Source organism: Echeneis naucrates, chromosome 13 (genome assembly GCF_900963305.1).
Source record: "Echeneis naucrates chromosome 13, fEcheNa1.1, whole genome shotgun sequence".
Taxonomy (NCBI): Eukaryota; Metazoa; Chordata; class Actinopteri; order Carangiformes; family Echeneidae; genus Echeneis; species Echeneis naucrates.
Genome location: NC_042523.1, coordinates 6202547 through 6219626, shown reverse-complemented (window position 1 = coordinate 6219626; position 17080 = coordinate 6202547). Strand labels below are relative to the sequence as shown.

At 40.7% G+C, this 17080-nt stretch overlaps 3 protein-coding genes across 5 annotated transcripts in view; 2 read left to right on the top strand and 1 right to left on the bottom strand.

Annotated features, from left to right (window-relative positions):
- The first annotated feature begins 398 nt into the window (after window positions 1-398).
- trpc6b (transient receptor potential cation channel, subfamily C, member 6b) lies at window positions 399-10762 on the top strand. Its single transcript, XM_029517629.1, has 12 exons — window positions 399-523; window positions 1684-2452; window positions 2624-2809; window positions 2943-3107; window positions 3579-3795; window positions 3991-4218; window positions 4382-4646; window positions 4746-4941; window positions 5151-5348; window positions 8359-8434; window positions 8531-8631; window positions 10502-10762. Exons 2-12 carry the CDS (start codon window positions 1724-1726, stop codon window positions 10760-10762), a joined length of 2622 nt encoding a protein of 873 aa, XP_029373489.1. The 5' UTR covers window positions 399-523; window positions 1684-1723.
- Window positions 10763-12064: 1302 nt separating this feature from the next.
- On the top strand, window positions 12065-16669 carry pgr (progesterone receptor). Of its 3 annotated transcripts, none has more exons than XM_029518330.1 (9): window positions 12065-12214; window positions 12572-12948; window positions 13304-13413; window positions 14350-14466; window positions 14775-15080; window positions 15371-15515; window positions 15753-15883; window positions 16252-16409; window positions 16514-16669. In XM_029518330.1, exons 1-9 carry the CDS (start codon window positions 12065-12067, stop codon window positions 16667-16669), a joined length of 1650 nt encoding a protein of 549 aa, XP_029374190.1. The 3 variants fall into 3 exon arrangements, with proteins under 3 accessions (XP_029374190.1, XP_029374189.1, XP_029374188.1); XM_029518329.1 differs by having other exon boundaries at window positions 12065-12618; window positions 12751-12948; XM_029518328.1 differs by having other exon boundaries at window positions 12065-12948.
- The window catches only part of arhgap42b (Rho GTPase activating protein 42b), a 60179-nt gene continuing 59279 nt past the window's right edge, over window positions 16181-17080 (bottom strand). Inside the window, exon 26 of the mRNA XM_029518321.1 lies at window positions 16181-16953. The gene's annotated coding sequence lies outside the window, so the exon portion shown is untranslated. The remainder of the gene's footprint in view (window positions 16954-17080) is intronic.

The following is a 17080-nucleotide window of genomic DNA, read 5'->3' as shown; positions in this document are numbered from 1 at the left end:
GACAATCAGGAATAGCTGACAAGAAAAATAACCCATCGGCCCGCTTGAATTTATGGCCCCAATAACCAGTTCGGTCAGTGCACTTTTGGTGTGCTTAAAAGCTCCATTAGTTTGACAAAGGGTTTTAATATCTTGCTTTGTGGGCTGACAGGGCACAGTTGTGGACAATCAGGAAATTAAATTGAGATATAAGCAGTTATATCGTCGACAGTTACATCATCTGAAAAAACAAACACACAAAAACAAAAAATGAACTCAAACATATCCAGCCAATTCTAAAGTCGTATGTTTGTAAGCACACATGAAAAGCTCCATTGAAACCGCCCACTGGGTGTTCGGAGGCAGCAGTGCCAGCATCGGTGCCCGAAGGCGGAACTGCAGCGTCAGTCTGACAGGTGGGACAGAGGCTGAAAGGAGTCCGGTGCTCAGCAGCTCCAAATGCTCACTTTTGGGCCTAGTTTTGTCCTCAAATGACTCACTGAAGTAAAAGTGAAGAAATTTTAGTGGAGCAGTCGACCCTGAGGTGAGTGGAGCATCCTGTTGGACTTTATTTAATTTATTTATTTTGTGGACTATAGTTATAAGACAGATATAGTGTATATGTTTAATTCTGTGCTATATTTCCAGGGGACAATAGCGAAATGCTGATGGTAAGGCTTTTAAATAAAGAACTTTATTGCCATGGTATTTCTAGAAGCATCAGCAGTTTGAGAATACAACCTGCAAAATCCTATATTTTGTATCTGTACCCCTGACATGGATGCACTGATGTCTTCGAGTCTACATTTAGAGAGAGCAAAATAGTTTCCTTTACTACAAATGTGTATCAATATCACATACACAGCCTGAGCTATTTTAAAACTATCCTGTCATGAGGTTTTTGACAGCTGTGTGATCATCAAGCCACAGCAAATTTTCATATGAATAAATAAATACAGAACCCTTTGTTTATTTACGTCATATATCTGATCATCTCTTCGGTTGACACCAATTTTATTTTTCATGTCTCTCAATCTGACGCCCAAGGTTAGTCTTTTGTCAGTCTGTATTAAAGGAAAATCCGTATGTAATGTGTGCAATTTTATTGCTTGATTCTGCAAAGTCATATTAACGCTAATTGTGATTGAATGAAGGGGACATTGTCATCATCTATGCTAAAGCAATTAGTTCCTGAAATAACCAAGTCATTCAAATTTAATTACAGATGGAAAGTACATTCAGTCATGTCAAAAACTACAAAATATGATTGGCATTTAAAACAGTCATTAAGATAGGGGAGTATAATTCAAATAAAATGAATGGTGTTCACATCATACTCCAATCAGTATGTTTAAATTTACCACTGTTAAACAGTGGATGTGATTGTTCTGTATTAATGCTGAATAAGTTTGGATAACTATCGGGCAGAGGCTGAGCGGATTGACAGTGCCAGGCCATAAAATGAAGGGGAGCAGATGATGAGTCTGTGGGTGGTGTCACACATGTAGTTATAATTCAGCTGAGACCAGCTGTCCATTGTACATTGTTGTTCACTTATTGCTTGGTTTCCCAAGACCTTTTTCAGAAACATTGACAGACCTGATCTGAATATTTTTGCATTGATAATTTTTACTAACATATAACCTGTACTTGTAGTCCTATGATATTCTTTTATAAATGTAAAATGTCTTGATCCATTTTTAGATGGAGCAATGAAGAGAAACCCGTGATGCTGTGACAAGTTATGGCAAAACCCCTGAGACAAACTTTACGGGGGGCTGGATACCTCTTTCACGCCCATTCCTCCTCCTGCCTTTCCATGACAGAGGAACTTTTCTTGGATGCTGCAGAATATGGCAACATTCCTGAAGTGAGGCGGATGCTGGAGGAGCTGCCTGACCTCAATGTCAACTGTGTAAACTACATGGACCAAAGTGCACTGCAGCTAGCAGTTGCCCATGAGCATTTAGAGGTAACTAAGCTACTACTTAGGAAGAAAGAGCTTGCAAGAATAGGCGATGCTTTGCTGTTAGCTATCACTAAAGGCTACGTCCGTATAGTGGAGGCCTTACTGAGCCATCAGGCCTTTGCAGACAGTCAAAGGCTTACTAACACTCCAAGACAGGCAGATGCACATGATGACTTCTTTGCCTATGATGAGGACGGCACACGTTTCTCTCCCGACATCACTCCCATCATTCTGGCCTCCCAGTGCCACGAGTATGAAATCGTGCATATACTTCTCATGAAGGGGGCTCGTATAGATCGGCCTCATGACTACTTCTGTCAGTGCAGGAGCTGTAGCGAACAGCAGAGGCATGATGCTTTTAGCCATTCGCAATCACGTATCAACGCATATAAAGGTCTGGCTAGTCCCGCATATCTGTCCCTCTCCAACGAAGACCCTGTGGTGGCTGCTCTGGAGTTGAGCAATGAGCTTGCAGTTCTGGCCAACATTGAGAAAGAATTCAAGGTACAGTTGTGTCATGCAACAATGTACATGATTTTTCATTATAAAATGTCAGTTTATTTAAAAGATTATGTAGGGCTATGAGTTCATGACATTGTTATGCTACTTGTGCTAAAGTTGATTCACAAAAATATAACATTAAAGTGTTATAGATCTTGGCTTTCTCTGTTACAGAATGATTACAAGAAACTCTCCATGCAGTGTAAGGATTTTGTGGTGGGACTCCTGGATTTGTGTCGAAACACAGAGGAAGTGGAGGCTGTCCTAAATGGGGACACTGAATCATGTCAAAACACAGAAATGTTTGGCAGACAAAACCTTATAAGGTTAAAACTTGCAATAAAATATGAAGTCAAAAAGGTAACTCCAAGTAGCTTTAGAAATTATGTATCTCCCTTCACCTTGTGTTTGTTATTGTTTTTTATATAATTGTGCAATCTTTCACTCTGTCTCTCTCTCACACACACAAACATACTCACTGTGAATGGAGCAGTTTGTAGCACATCCCAACTGTCAGCAGCAACTCCTCTCCATCTGGTATGAGAACATTTCTGGACTACGTCAGCAAACCATAGCAGTTAAAATCCTTCTTGTTCTTGGGGTAGCTGTTGGGTTGCCTGTCCTGGCTTTCATGTACTGGATAGCACCGTTAAGTAAGGTTGGTTCCAAAAAGGACATGCAATGTATCAACTAAATCGATTAGATTAGATTAATCAGTTATTAAAATCTATTGTATTCTTTTGTAGTAAAGATTTAAAAGGAGGCTGAATGTCAGGTCCATATTTGTTGGATGTTTAAATAAGAAATTGCTCACTACACATAAGCCACAAAAACTTTATAAGGCAATAATAACATAAGAGAGTTTGGGTTTGTTAGCTTGTTGTGGAGTTCTTAATATAAGAAAACTCCCAGGTCTGTGTTGATTATTTACTGGTTCAATCATGGTTCTGTTTTAGCTCTCTAAGCCAACTGCTATAAGGAAGGGGGTATATCACTTGATCGTTCGCCCACTGTGTAGATATTTTGCCAGAGGCTGTAATAATATCATACTAAATTTACTTGAAAAGCCGACAGCAACTTAAAATAATGTTCAACTCTTTTCTGTTTGTCATGCCCTGACTTCTCTCAGTTAGGGAAACTCATGTCTGGACCTTTCCTGAAGTTTGTGGCCCATGCAGCTTCCTTTATGATTTTTCTTTGCCTGCTGGTCCTGAACGCAGCAGACCGTTTTGAAGGAACAACGCTACTCCCTAACATGACCATCCACGACCACCCTTTGCAGCTGTTTCGTATGAAGACCACCCCCTTCACCTGGATGGAGTTTCTCATCATATCCTGGGTCATAGGTCATGAGTGTGAACGTACTTCCCTTAACTCCCCTATTTCCCATTATTATATACAACCACAGCTAAGTATCACGCCTTTTCCTATTATGTTAGTCATTTTAAGAATATGTTAATTCACTTCAATCCCATCTTTCTGACTGTCGGTCTTGTCAGCTTGTCATGATTTAAGTCATGCTCCTTTTTTTTTCCTTACAGGGAAGATCTGGGAAGAATGTAAAGCTATTTGGTCGCAGGACATCCGAGAGTACATCTCAGAACCGTGGAACCTTCTTGACTTTAGTATTTTGGCCATATTTATGACCTCTTTTATTGCAAGACTAATGGCTTTCTGGCATGCATATTCTGCCCAGTGTTATGTTGACAAGCACTATACTGATCTGGCCAACTTGACCCTGCCCTTTGAGATACAGTATTTCCAACTGGGTAAGTGTGGACAAAATAAATGTCTTTGAGGTTGTAGTGGTAAAACAGTTTGTGGCTAAAGTTAATTAGTTTCTTGAATTACTTTCACAGATGATGTTTTTAGAGCGAACCTTTACTGCATGAAAACTGTTCTGTATTTCTTGTTTTTTTTTTTTTTTTTTAGCTCGAATGAACTGGATGCCCTCAGACCCACAGCTCATTTCTGAAGGCCTCTATGCAATCGCAGTTGTACTAAGTTTCTCTCGCATTGCATACATCCTGCCTGCAAATGAGAGCTTCGGGCCCTTGCAGATCTCTCTAGGTAGAACTGTGAAAGACATCTTTAAGTTCATGGTGATTTTCATAACAGTCTTTGTGGCTTTCATGGTGGGAATGTTCAATCTGTACTCATACTACCTTGGAGCCAAGCACAACAATGCATTTACAACGTGAGTGTCAAATTCAGACTGTAACAGTTTGTGTGAAAAAGGAACATTGTGAGTTAGTTGCCTGATACTAATTTAAATATAATTTTCCCATTTCTCCAGGCTTGAAGAGAGCTTTAAAACTTTATTTTGGGCCATCTTTGGCTTGTCAGAGGTGAAATCAGTCGTCATTAATATTGACCACAAGTTCATTGAGAATACTGGCTATGTCCTGTATGGGGTGTACAACATCATTATGGTGATTGTGTTGCTGAATATGCTCATTGCCATGTTCAACAGCTCCTTCCAAGAAATTGAGGTAAATTTTAACTATCCACATTTTTTTAATCAGTATTCATTCAAAAATAATTTTACAATCATTTAATTTCATGAAAATAATACTATGGCTTACTGTTGATTTATGACAAATTCATTGTTTCTTTTATAAAAAAAAATTCCACAAGAAAAATGAAAATTTGAAATACTTTGTTAATATTTATCGTTTGCCCTTGGCTCTTACTTTGGCAGGATGATGCTGATGTTGAGTGGAAGTTTGCCAGAGCGAAACTCTGGTTCTCATACTTTGAGTATGGTGGCACGCTGCCTGTGCCCTTCAACCTCGTTCCAAGCCCCAAATCTCTTGTTTCCTTCCTGCTGGCGGTAAGGAAGCTTCTGTGGGCTGTTCCTCAGGAAGAAAATTCAACTGGTGAAATGGAGCTTAACAAGGTGAGACATAACAAGTCACCTAATTGATATACACAATTGGTCCCCAGCCTTTTTTTGCAACACGGAACGGTTTAATATCAGACTATATTTCCACGGAACGGCCTTTAAGGTGTGGTGCAGGGGCGTTGCTAGGCCTGCAGCCCCCCCCCAACACACACACAGCCTCATTATATTAATGCCAATCACACTTAAAAATGAATTGATACATTTAATAAGGGAGTTTTCCTGTGTCGTTGTGTGTGTTCACTCGTGGCAATACCACCACGACTGCAGATTATTCCTATTTTCACTCACATTTCGGTTGGATAATGAAAATACTGCGGAATAATTTTATTATAATCTGGTATAGGCCGTTTTGTTCATTGTTCCAGTTTGATGTGAAAAGACAGGAGGAAGCATGCCTGTTTGTAGGCCTGCTTTGTTATCAAATTTATGTTGTTGCCTCAGTCTAAAAAGAAAAACAGCCCGACGGAGTGACGTATGTCAGTGTGTTAACGTTCTGTGGATAAGCTAGCTACTTTAGCTTGGACTCTCTCTCCCGATATATAATTATTAATATAATCATTTCCATTAACATCTGGCGCAGTGCACGAGTAAAAACAACTCAATCTACCTCTCTTCATCTCATTTCCATTTCCCCTCCGCCCTGCTGCCCTGTTTTTGGAGAACTTTCTTATGTCCACGCATGTCGGAGTGCGGTCCAACCACAGCGACAGTAGCAATAGCAGTGTTTGTGTTTAGGTTTCGCGCGCTAGGTGTCGCCCGCTCCGTTCAGTGATTACGCCCGCGCGTGCAACGCAGCCGCTGTACTCCTTGCAGTGATTTTGCTGGGCTCCATCACAGCAGCTGGCCACCACCAAAAAAAAAGAAAAAAGAAAAAAACAATTCATGCATGCTTACGGTGTCAAAATACACAAAATAAAATGATACAATGGGCATTAACCCTTTGATGCACAACATACGCACAACACGGGTCAGAAATGACCCGCATTCATTTCCCAGCTTATTTCATGCTGGCTGAGGTTTTCTTTGTTCTATCTTTTGAAATCAATTTATTTTATGATTAAATATTTCAACTATTCTTTAAATATCTTGTTTTTGATAAGAAAACAATCATTATTTCTATTTTTCCTTTCACACTTTATGAACAATAATAGCTTTTATTTGTTTGTTTGCCCACAAACTGGGCAGATCGCGCACCTCTTCCTCTTCCTTTGGCCCTCCTGTCTGGTGACTTCTTGCGGCTGTTATTTTTAACCCACATCTTCCCATGCCATGACAAGCTGTTTGCCCAGCTCCTTGATAAATAGCCTGCGTGCGTTGCTCACACCACTCATATAATCAGGGTGTTGTGCGGTGAAGTTGGTGTAGGCATTTAGGGTGGCAACATTCAGCATATTGTACCAGAGAACCATGGGCCAAATGCTATAGTAAATGCATGTGGATCGTTTCTGGCCCATGTGTATAAACTTGATATAGAAATACAAAAGCTGTGCTTGTTCATAACGTAAGAAAAGAAAAATAAAAACAATGATTTGTGCTAAACAAAAACAAGATATTTACTGCATACTTGGAATAGTAAATAACAAAAATGTATATATTTCAAAGCTATATCATAGAAACACTCAGCCCTACACGAAATAACATAGAAAATGAATATGGGTCATTTTTGACCCATGTGCATTAGAAGGGTACTAATACAAAAAGTTTTTGTATTAGTAGGTAGGTTTTTATTCAAAAAGTAAGACAGCAAAAAATAAAATAAGGATGTATGATCAAAAACGAGTTAATTGAGAAATACATTGAATTTGAATACTGAATGATGAAATTAATTTATTGCAAAGATATAGAAAAAAAAAACTTGACGGGTCACTTTAGACCAATGTTGCGCACCAAAGGATTAAAACTGTGCTAATTTCTATGTAGAATAATAAACGTAACTCCACTGCGCACTAGTATGCAACTTTATTAGCAGCGTCCTCGTAACATTGCGCCAACAACTTGACACGAGTAACATCCTCTCTGCCCCTTAACCCCGAACCTAAATGCAAATTTCTTTTTCTTGGAAGTCGTGGGCCCTTTTTCAGAATAAATGATGTATGGCAGAGCACAGAGGACAAAAAGGTCAGTTTTATTTGTGTTGTTGGGTGTGTAGTTTTGATGCTGCCAGTCGAAATAAAAAAATAGCCTTTTTGCATTTTTACATCCACGAACACACCTCACTGGGCCTTTTCCCCTGCGCAAATAAACTTTCCAAAGACGTTTGTTTGTTTTCCCCCCCTCATTTTGCTAGCATGTGGGTTTAACTTCAGCGGTAACGTATCACGTGACCAAGACAAGCGTCTTGACGTGCGTCAAGAGTGAGTCATTGACGGATGTAAGGGAGAGAATCCGGTCATCTTTCAAAATAAAACATCGTTCGGCTTCAGATAATAAGTAAATCGTGAATTATGTAAGTTATTTTTTCTTTCTGTGCGGCACGGGGGTTGGGGACCGCTGATATACACAGTTAATATTTGAAGGAAGGAAATTACCAAATCCATTTTGTTGTGTGTAAGTTAATGTAACATTTGTGGAACTAAATTACCTTTATTATTTAGTAAGGGTCCATTGGGCCCTCTTATGTCTCATGCATAAATTACAGTTATTAGATCAAGCTTTTTCAGAAAGAGCATGTTGTCAAATGACTCTAAATTGTGCCTCTTCCCTTTTCATCTCAGTTGAGGCAACAGGAAGATCTGAGCATGGAAGCACCACTTGGTCCAACCCGCTACCAAGTATAGCAGTTTTTGTTTACTAATACTAACCTGCTAAAAAGTGAGCGACTTTAACACATAGCATTTGAAATGACACAATTACATTGTGGTTCATACTTGAGTCAGTTAGAATCATATACTGCATAATTTGGCTGGTGGCTACTGCTTTTCTTTCCATGTTCATCAGTTTATAGACTTATAAGACTTACAGACTCATCACCTTATAGACAGTTTTTTTCCCCACATAATTACAGATGATAATGAACCGTCTTATCAAAAGATACATCGTAAAAGCACAAAGAGACAAAGAAAACAACGAAGTGAATGAAGGTGAGTTCAGCAGGACATGTGATATACATATATGACAGTGCTTGTCATATGTGTATATCAGATATATTTGACAATATTATACTTGCTGTCCCGTAGGTGAACTCAAAGAAATCAAACAAGATATCTCCAGTCTCCGCTATGAACTTCTGGAGAGGGAGAAACATGACATGGAGACACTGGCTGGGCTCATCAGGCAAGTGGGAGAAGACATTCAGCAGAAAGAAGAGCAGAAGCACACAGTGTCAACACATTCTTAAAATCTGGGCCAGATGGGACTAATGCACAGACTCTACACTTTTTGGACCTGATATTGTATATTTTAAGTAAAAAAACAAACAAAAACAAAAACGCTATTCTTTCTCACTCCTGAAAGATAATTCATCAAACTGTCTTTGCACAGTTAACCACATGGTGTCACTAATGCAACCTTTTTCTTGCACAGCTCTACAGCTCTAAATTAATATGTACTGCTGGCCACTAGCTTATGATGTTTACATTATTTGATTTTGGGGCACTGGAAAAGCAGTTCCAATGAAAAAGAAGTGTATGTTTGGATGTCGAAGTGACAGGTTCATAAATCAGGCATTACATTAAACTAAATGGACGTTTGTTAATGTGAGCTGCCCTCTGAACTTTCTGTGATTCTCAAGTTAGGAGATTGGTTTTTTGTGTTGAAACCTTCAAATCAATACAAAGGAATGTCTTTTTTTTTCACAAGACATTATTAAATGTTGGTCATTTAAGCATACTGTTTAATGAATAGAGTTAAAATTGATGTTAATTTTTTTCTCCTCGTGGCGTTCAGAGGTTTTATGGGTTAATAAAATCAGTGCAGCAGATAGGCTACTGTTGTGCTCTCTCATGCTTGGTGTGAAGCAAGAGAAATGTCTGAGAACAGTTTGACCTGTCAGGTAGACAAACAGCTTGCCTCCCTCAACAGCCAGGCCCGGAGAATAAAACCCACTAAGTCAATCCCTGCACAGATGATGCCTTTAAACCACAGAAAAACAAAGGGACAGACATAGCAGTTATTAAATCAGAAACATTGATCACTTGTGTAAACCGATTGTCAAAATGCTCTATGAGATGTATTTACCCCATGTGTTTGTAATATTAGAAATCGGATTTAGAAAGCACCGCAGGATGGGGTTACGCAAACGCTGGTGTTGGTAACCATGAGCCATGAGCATCACATTTACAGATTTAAAGTCTTGTCTGAAAGCAATTACATCACTTGAAGAACAAATCATTTAGATATGAATGTGAAACTGCTATCCAATAATTTTGTGGGCCACAGTGGGAAAATCCCCTCTGATAGCGTCAAATATGTGACGCAGGAGATACAGTCAAGGCCTGTGTGTGCATCATGACGACATGCATCAGCAACATCCATACTCGACTGATTTACTAGTAAAACGCTTTGTTATCTATCTGGGACAACAGAAACTACCAAATAACATGAGTGCAAATGAATAGAGGGTGCTGTTATGAGAAAGTGTCCTTAAGAAGTATTGACAACCACCAAATGCAGAAGATTTGCAGGTAAATAATCTTCATTTTATCAAAGGTTCTTTATGTACATTTAACAAATATATTTTAATTGAAAAAAATTATGCTTTATATTTGCTTAAAGTTATTATAGCACTGAGGACATCTGAAATTGATAGGCAAGGCAAGTTTATTTATATAGTACATTTCATACACAAAGGCAATTCAATGTGCTTTACATAAAAAGGGGAACATACAAAGAAAAATAAGAACAGTGCTGAAACAATAAAAGATCAAGGTGAAACGTATTTAAAAGTATCAACATTTGGTGCTGATTTAACTTCCACTGGCAGTTTGTTCTGTATGGAGGACGAAAACGGACAGAATGAAATATATAAATAAATCTTTAAATGATTACTTAAATGCGTCATTAATTCATTAAAATACCAGTTCACTCAACATAAACATATACGCAATTGTTTCACAATTTCATTAATTATTTCATGGTCCTGTTGCAGTGCTTCACGAATTGATTTCAACTTTCTGGGGAGTCGGTGAAAGACGTGTTGGACCTTGCAGAGTACGTGGAAGCGGGACCTGCTGAGCCGGAGCGTGAAGCGCGTAAAGCAGGGCTATTTGTCGAAGGTGCCGGCGTTATTTCCGCACTTTCCGACCAAGATAATTATCCCAAATTTAGAGGAAGCACTCCGCCGCTTCAGTCACGACCGGGGACCGCGACGTTTGGTGTTTGACATGCCGACCGCAGTTCTGGAGCACCGGCTTCCTTCTGGTGTCAGAAAGAAGAGTGTGAGCGAAGACTATGGGAGGCGTATGCAATAAAGCGGTCGAAGGCGTTTACACGAAATTCACGAGTTTTCAGTGTATGAACTGCTGGTCTCACCAACTCATCCTCCGTAGCTGCGATGTATTCAAAGACGTCCAGCCTTCTGACCAAAGCAATCATTAGACTCCATTCGCGTTAGCCCCGCCCACTGACTTTGATAGGTGAGTGTGACAGATAAAATGAATTCATGAAGCACTACAAGAGGACCCTGAGATAATAAAATAAATTGTGAAATTATTATATATATATTTACATTAAATGGACGGGTATTTTAATGAATTAATAACACATTTAAGTATTTATTTCTCATTTTAATTAATTAGACACAAGTAAGTAATGATTTAAAGATTTGTTTATATATTTCATTCTGTCCCTTTTGGTCATGCATAGTTCCGCCCTTTTAGCGTAAAAGCTAAATACTGCTTCTCCATGTTTAGTCTGGACTCTGGTCTGCACTAGCTGACCTGAGTCTCTGGATCTAAGAGTCCTGCTAGGTTTACATTCTCTAAACACATCACAGGTGTATTCTGGTCCCAAACCGTTCTGCGATCTGTATAGGAACCAGCTACATAAAGAACATTTTGAACTGAAATGGATCTTCAGTCTCTCTCTCAAAACTGGGTCTTGGCCTGCAATTGAATCTCCCAGTGAGGCTGTTAAGAATAATTCTTCTTGGGAATATTTGTCATCTAGCAAGCTGAGCTTTTTAGTTATTTCCCAGCTTCCAAAATGTTGTGACTGGGCCAAAAATGTCACCATGTTGAACTTGCTCCATGATCAGAAGGGTGGAGACTAAAGGCCCATGACATTGAGGAGATCCGTTGTTGATTCGAAACATTGGCTGTCTATTTTATTGTAGGCCTGCTGTAAACATAGCTTATGGTCATACATTTTGCCCTGCTAATGCTTAGTTAGTTTGTTCGTTGTTGGTTTTGAAATCAAAGAAGAAAAAAAAAAACATTGGATATTTGTTAAAAAATAATTGAAGAAAAAAGGACAACTTTGAAACATGACACTCACAAGTAGTACGAAGAAATAAACTTGTGCTTAAGGTGGCAAGTTGGTTTTGTGAGAGAGCCCATATTTAAATTTGTCACTATCAACTGAGGGGGCTGATGGTTTACCTTTCCGATCAGCTGATGAATTTTATGGAGCAGGCTGTCGTGTGATGGAAAGGCGAAGTCACAGCCTTTTTCTCGTCAGGGAGGAGGATTGCAGAAAGGTCTCTGAGCTCTCTCAGCTGATCAGACACTCCCCACCCACCCACCCACCCCGCAGCGCCTCCGTGGAAAAAAAAAATGGAAAATAAAATAAACGGAAGGATGAGCGCCATCAGTACTCCCATGGCCGACTCGACCGGCACCAGAGTAAGCGACTTGATCGAAGCGGGGAAAAGTAACAGTAACGGGAAACTACCCGGCGAGTCTCTAACTTGCACGTCCTCCTCCGTGCGTAATTTTGGACAGGCCGGCGCGCTGATCCACGGTCTGAACTCAAGCGGCGACGGCGCAGTGTTCAAAGACTCCAGCATCCTGGATGGATCTCTTGCCACAAAAGCCTTCTACGACCGCAGCGGTGAGTACCTGAAGTGTGATGACGTGACGTGGCAGGATTTTGGAAAGGTCCAGAGGACAAATGTGGCTCCGTCCGAAAGTTTGTCAGGCGCGAGCACCAGTCTCCCCCCGAGCGCCGGAGCGTGTAAGTTCATAAAAGACGAAAAAGAGCCCACAGTGATCATGAACGCCCCCTGTCCAAACTTCGACCCATCATCGGACACGTTCGTCGTGGACGCCGACGGGAAGCAGCGGCAGCAGCAGCTGGGACTCGGTGACGCGGACTCGACGGGTTTCAGGTCGACCCCGGCGGGTCCTCGATCGGGACCGGAAGGATCCGCCAACTTCTTGATCGAGCTCAACCAGCCGGAGCAGCTGAGCCAGGTGAGGACGGACTCCAGGTGCGCTTTGTTCGGGAAGGCTGTCATCAGCTTCGACGCCAACGCGCACGCAGCCGCGCAGCAGACGGTATACAAGGGCGAGGTCCCCCGGTGGCAGATGCAGGCGTCCCCGGCAGAGCCTCAGTACTGGTGCCAGTCCGAGGAGACGTTTACGCACAGCGGGTATGATGGGATCCAGAGCCAGGCCCTGACTCAGAGGAACCCCTCACCCTACTCTACGTTTCCCGGGTAAATTGTTCCATCACACCGAACAGGCTGCCGCTGTCACCTGTTTCTCATAGAAACTGAAAAACAAGCAATAGATGATGAAAGCATCTTATCCTGTTTAGCCTTCTTCATAGATTTTGGTTCAGTCATCTTAGTATAAAAGATCTCTGAAGTCCAGTCTTAGTCTCTTAACATGGAAAAAAAAAGCTCTGAAATCACAAAAACAATGAAGAAGTCAGCCATTAATGTAGGAATATGGTGCAAAATGAAGTTTAGTTATTTAAATGCTTTGATCTGAAGAGGATCAGGCTCAAAGTGTTTAAATTTAGCCTCAAAGATGAGTTCATAAGTGTGTGTTTTCTGCTCCTCTCTTCAGTATGTCACCTCAGAGACTGTGTGTGATCTGTGGAGATGAAGCATCTGGTTGCCACTATGGAGTCCTAACCTGTGGGAGCTGTAAAGTCTTTTTTAAAAGAGCAGTTGAAGGTGAGCAAAAAAAAAAAAAAAAGAAAAGAAAGAAAGTAATTAAAAAGTTTTCTAGAAAAGTCAAGTGGCAAGAAAATTTCAAGGTTTTATTTTTTGCTTTTTACTGTGCAAACTTTCTTTCCAGTATTTTCCACCCTACAGCCAGCTGCTACAGAAAGAACCAAATTCAACAGCTACAGCTGAGAGATTAACTACATCTTTTTTTCTCAAAAATTTATCATGTTTCAGGATGTTCTGACAGAACATGGGAGGTGCATCATATTTATCAGCCCTGCTTTGTTTTTCTTTTGTCTTTTTCAGTTTTTTTAGGGAGACGGTATTGCTTCCTGTTGCCCATGTACTGTCGCTGGGTGCACTCTCTCACGTCACACTTTTGCTGGTTCCTTAGTTAATCACTGGGCACTGTTCCAGACAAATAAGCCACAAGATGAAAAAAAGAAAAAAACACAAAACAAAACAAAAAGAAACAATGATGTAGGTTTTTAAAGGATGGGGCAGCACATTAATCTCGAATATCACCTGTCATGTGTCAACAGTGAATGCTGTAATACAATGAAAGGGAGTCAACACCAAATTTGACTGACCTTCTATGGCAGTTATTAAAGGTCATTAGCAACAATATCACACTGACCAGCGTTCACCGTGTTCTTCTTCTTGGACTTGTGTTTCTTGTTATCTTGTGATACGATATACAAGAGCCACTATGTCTCACCTCGGCCATGTCATTCTGTCCTCACAGCCTTGCTTCTATCTAATTTTCTTCTTTAGATCTCTCCTCAAAACACTGCTTCAGCCTGCAGAGGAGTATCCATGCTAATAGTAAAGAGCCCTTCAACATTTTTCTCCTCATTATGTGCTTCTCCTCCATGGCTTCATATCTGGAAATCAAGCACTGTTAAAATTGTGTGCACTCACTGTACCCTTTTCCCGCAACAGGCCATCACAGCTATCTCTGTGCTGGGCGAAATGACTGCATTGTGGACAAAATCCGGAGAAAGAATTGCCCTGCATGCCGCCTCCGAAAGTGTTATCAAGCGGGAATGATGCTGGGAGGTAGCATTTTGATTGGATTTCTTTTTTCCATTGAGTTAAGAAATGAAACAGATTGGTTGTGTAGCACAGAATTACACTGATACAAAGAAATAAATAACTATTAGCGTCAAAGGAATTGCTTATGATCCAAAAGGATAATAGTGAATTAAAATGAAAAAGTAACCTTTTACAAAGAGTGGTATTAAAAATGCGTGTTTGAGCACATTGCCCGCTCAAACGTTGAATTTTGTGGCACCTCTGAAACTCTGTAATTAATTATGGGCACAAGATGTACTAACATCTAACCAGGCCTTGTATTCATGTGACAGGTAGGAAGTTGAAGCGTTTTGGGGCCTTGAAAGCTCTGGGTTTGGCCCCGTCCCTGATGTTCCAGTCCCATTTGGCCATGTCCAGTGATGGCCAGGCCTTGACCAGCATGTCTTGCATACCAGGCATCCGTGAGGTGCAGTTTTCCCAGCAGATCATCAATATCCTGGAAAACATTGAACCAGATATCCTGTACTCCGGCTATGACAACTCCCAGCCTGAAGTTCCCCATCTTCTGCTCAACAGTCTCAACAGGCTGTGTGAGAAACAGCTGCTGTGGATTGTCAAGTGGTCCAAGACTTTGCCAGGTAATGGCGCTCTCAGCTCAGGGTCACCTGTTGTCGCCATGGGGATACGCCGAGAGGGCTCGATGAAAGTCTCAGGTTTATACACTTATTTAGATAGAAGGCTTAGTAATGCCATGAATACTGATCTGAGAGAAGTCATTCAAAAATAATGTTAAATAAGCTCAGTCAAAACACTATGTTCTGCACCACTGGATGTGAGCTTATATTGGTGCACGGGTTGCATTTATTATGGCACAAAGAAGTTGACAAATTAAATGCTCTCCAGCAGACAATCTGATTTTCTTTCTCAGGGTTTCGTAATCTTCATATCAATGATCAGATGACCCTCATCCAGTACTCCTGGATGAACCTCATGGTGTTCTCGCTTGGGTGGCGCTCCTTTCAAAACGTCACCAGCGAATATTTGTACTTCGCACCCGATCTTATCCTTAGTCAGTAAGTAACTATCACCTTGCAGGTTATTTGAGGTGGATTTTGCTTCACAACAATCTATAGTTAAGAATCGATGACATGGTGCAAATGCATTTATCCATCCATCCATCCATCTTCACCCACCAAGCCGGGGTTGGGTCGCGGGGGCAAATGCATTTATTCAAGTAAGAATTATTTATCATGGAAAAAGACCCTCCAGATTGTTCAGAAACATGAAACCTTTTTGTTTTGGACTGTCAGGGAGCAGATGAGGAGATCTCCGATTTTCGACCTCTGCCTGGCGATACAATTCATTCCTCAGGAGTTTGCAAATCTTCAAGTCACCCGTGAGGAATTTCTCTGCATGAAAGCAATAATACTGCTTAACACAGGTAAAAGACAGAGGACTGCCAGACTCTACCTCGGATGACTTGTGCTTTTCTTGTGCTGACCTACTTTTGAATTAACGCATTCAGTATACAGTGTTTCAAACAGTGAGGCTACTGCCAAAAAAGGGGAGTGCTGTCCACTCTGACTGGACCTTGGTTTATTTAGCAGCTGTTATTTAGCCCGAAATTTACAGACCAAAAAACGTAGTTTTTTATAGAAGCAACTGATTTTGAAATCTATCTTGCTGACCAGCCCTTATGTTATATTTCCTTAATATCTGTTTAATGTCTATAACAGAATTCTGACAAAATGTTGACTTTTTTTTTTTTTTTTCAAAGAAATAATTATTTAACTGTCTGTCTTGTCCCAGTGCCTCTTGAGGGACTTAAAAGTCAGGCAGTATTTGAAGAGATGAGACAAAACTACATCCGGGAGCTGACGAAGGCTATTCACATGAAGGAGAAGGGCATGGTGGCCAGCTCACAGCGATTCTATCACCTCACCAAACTCATGGACGCCATACATGATGTAAGCTCACCTTGTGGCGCTGAGTGCAACAGCATTCACGCAAGCGTCTTAACTTGCCTCTTTACTGAGTACCAAGGCAAACGTGAGTGTGTCTTTTTTGACAGATAGTGAAGAAGGTCAACCTGTTCTGCCTGAGCACCTTCATCCAGGCGGATGCCATGAAAGTGGAATTCCCAGAGATGATGTCTGAGGTGATTGCCTCCCAGCTTCCCAAGGTGCTGGCCGGCATGGTGAGGCCCCTCTTATTCCACACAAAGTGACGGCACTGAGAGACATCACGACTCTGCAGAGACATCTTGAAACTGGATTATTCACTATAACAAATGTAGTCTAGAGCCCTTTCTGAGGTGACCTGGGGTTAACATGATTATTAGCAGAGAACTATGTTAAATATTACAAATTCAGAGGCATCATTTATTCAAGCTCTTCTGTATTATTCTGGTATTGCCACCCATTTCCACCCTACAACTTGTGTACAGAGGGTACTTACTGATATACAGTAGGTCATGAGAACCCAAGGGAAAGTAATATTTTTGTACTGAAGCTGTAAAAAAAAAAGAAGAAGAATCAAACATACAATTTAAGCATTTAGCCTTTCTCACCAAAATGTGTTCTTAATAAAGGAAAATTTCAGGGGACGGGGAAACCTGCTGCTTAAAACAATGAAATGC

What these genes read in the sequence shown, in the direction of transcription:
- trpc6b (XM_029517629.1), top strand. Translation starts at nt 1,724, where the DNA reads ATGGCAAAACCCCTGAGACAAACTTTACGGGGGGCTGGATACCTCTTT. An exon ending in CACAACAATGCATTTACAAC is followed by an intron (nt 4,647 to 4,745) that starts GTGAGTGTCAAA and finishes CCATTTCTCCAG; the next exon opens with GCTTGAAGAGAGCTTTAAAA. An exon ending in GCTCCTTCCAAGAAATTGAG is followed by an intron (nt 4,942 to 5,150) that starts GTAAATTTTAAC and finishes TTACTTTGGCAG; the next exon opens with GATGATGCTGATGTTGAGTG.
- pgr (XM_029518328.1), top strand. Translation starts at nt 12,065, where the DNA reads ATGGAAAATAAAATAAACGGAAGGATGAGCGCCATCAGTACTCCCATG. An exon ending in AGCGGGAATGATGCTGGGAG is followed by an intron (nt 14,467 to 14,774) that starts GTAGCATTTTGA and finishes TTCATGTGACAG; the next exon opens with GTAGGAAGTTGAAGCGTTTT. An exon ending in GTGGTCCAAGACTTTGCCAG is followed by an intron (nt 15,081 to 15,370) that starts GTAATGGCGCTC and finishes TTTCTTTCTCAG; the next exon opens with GGTTTCGTAATCTTCATATC.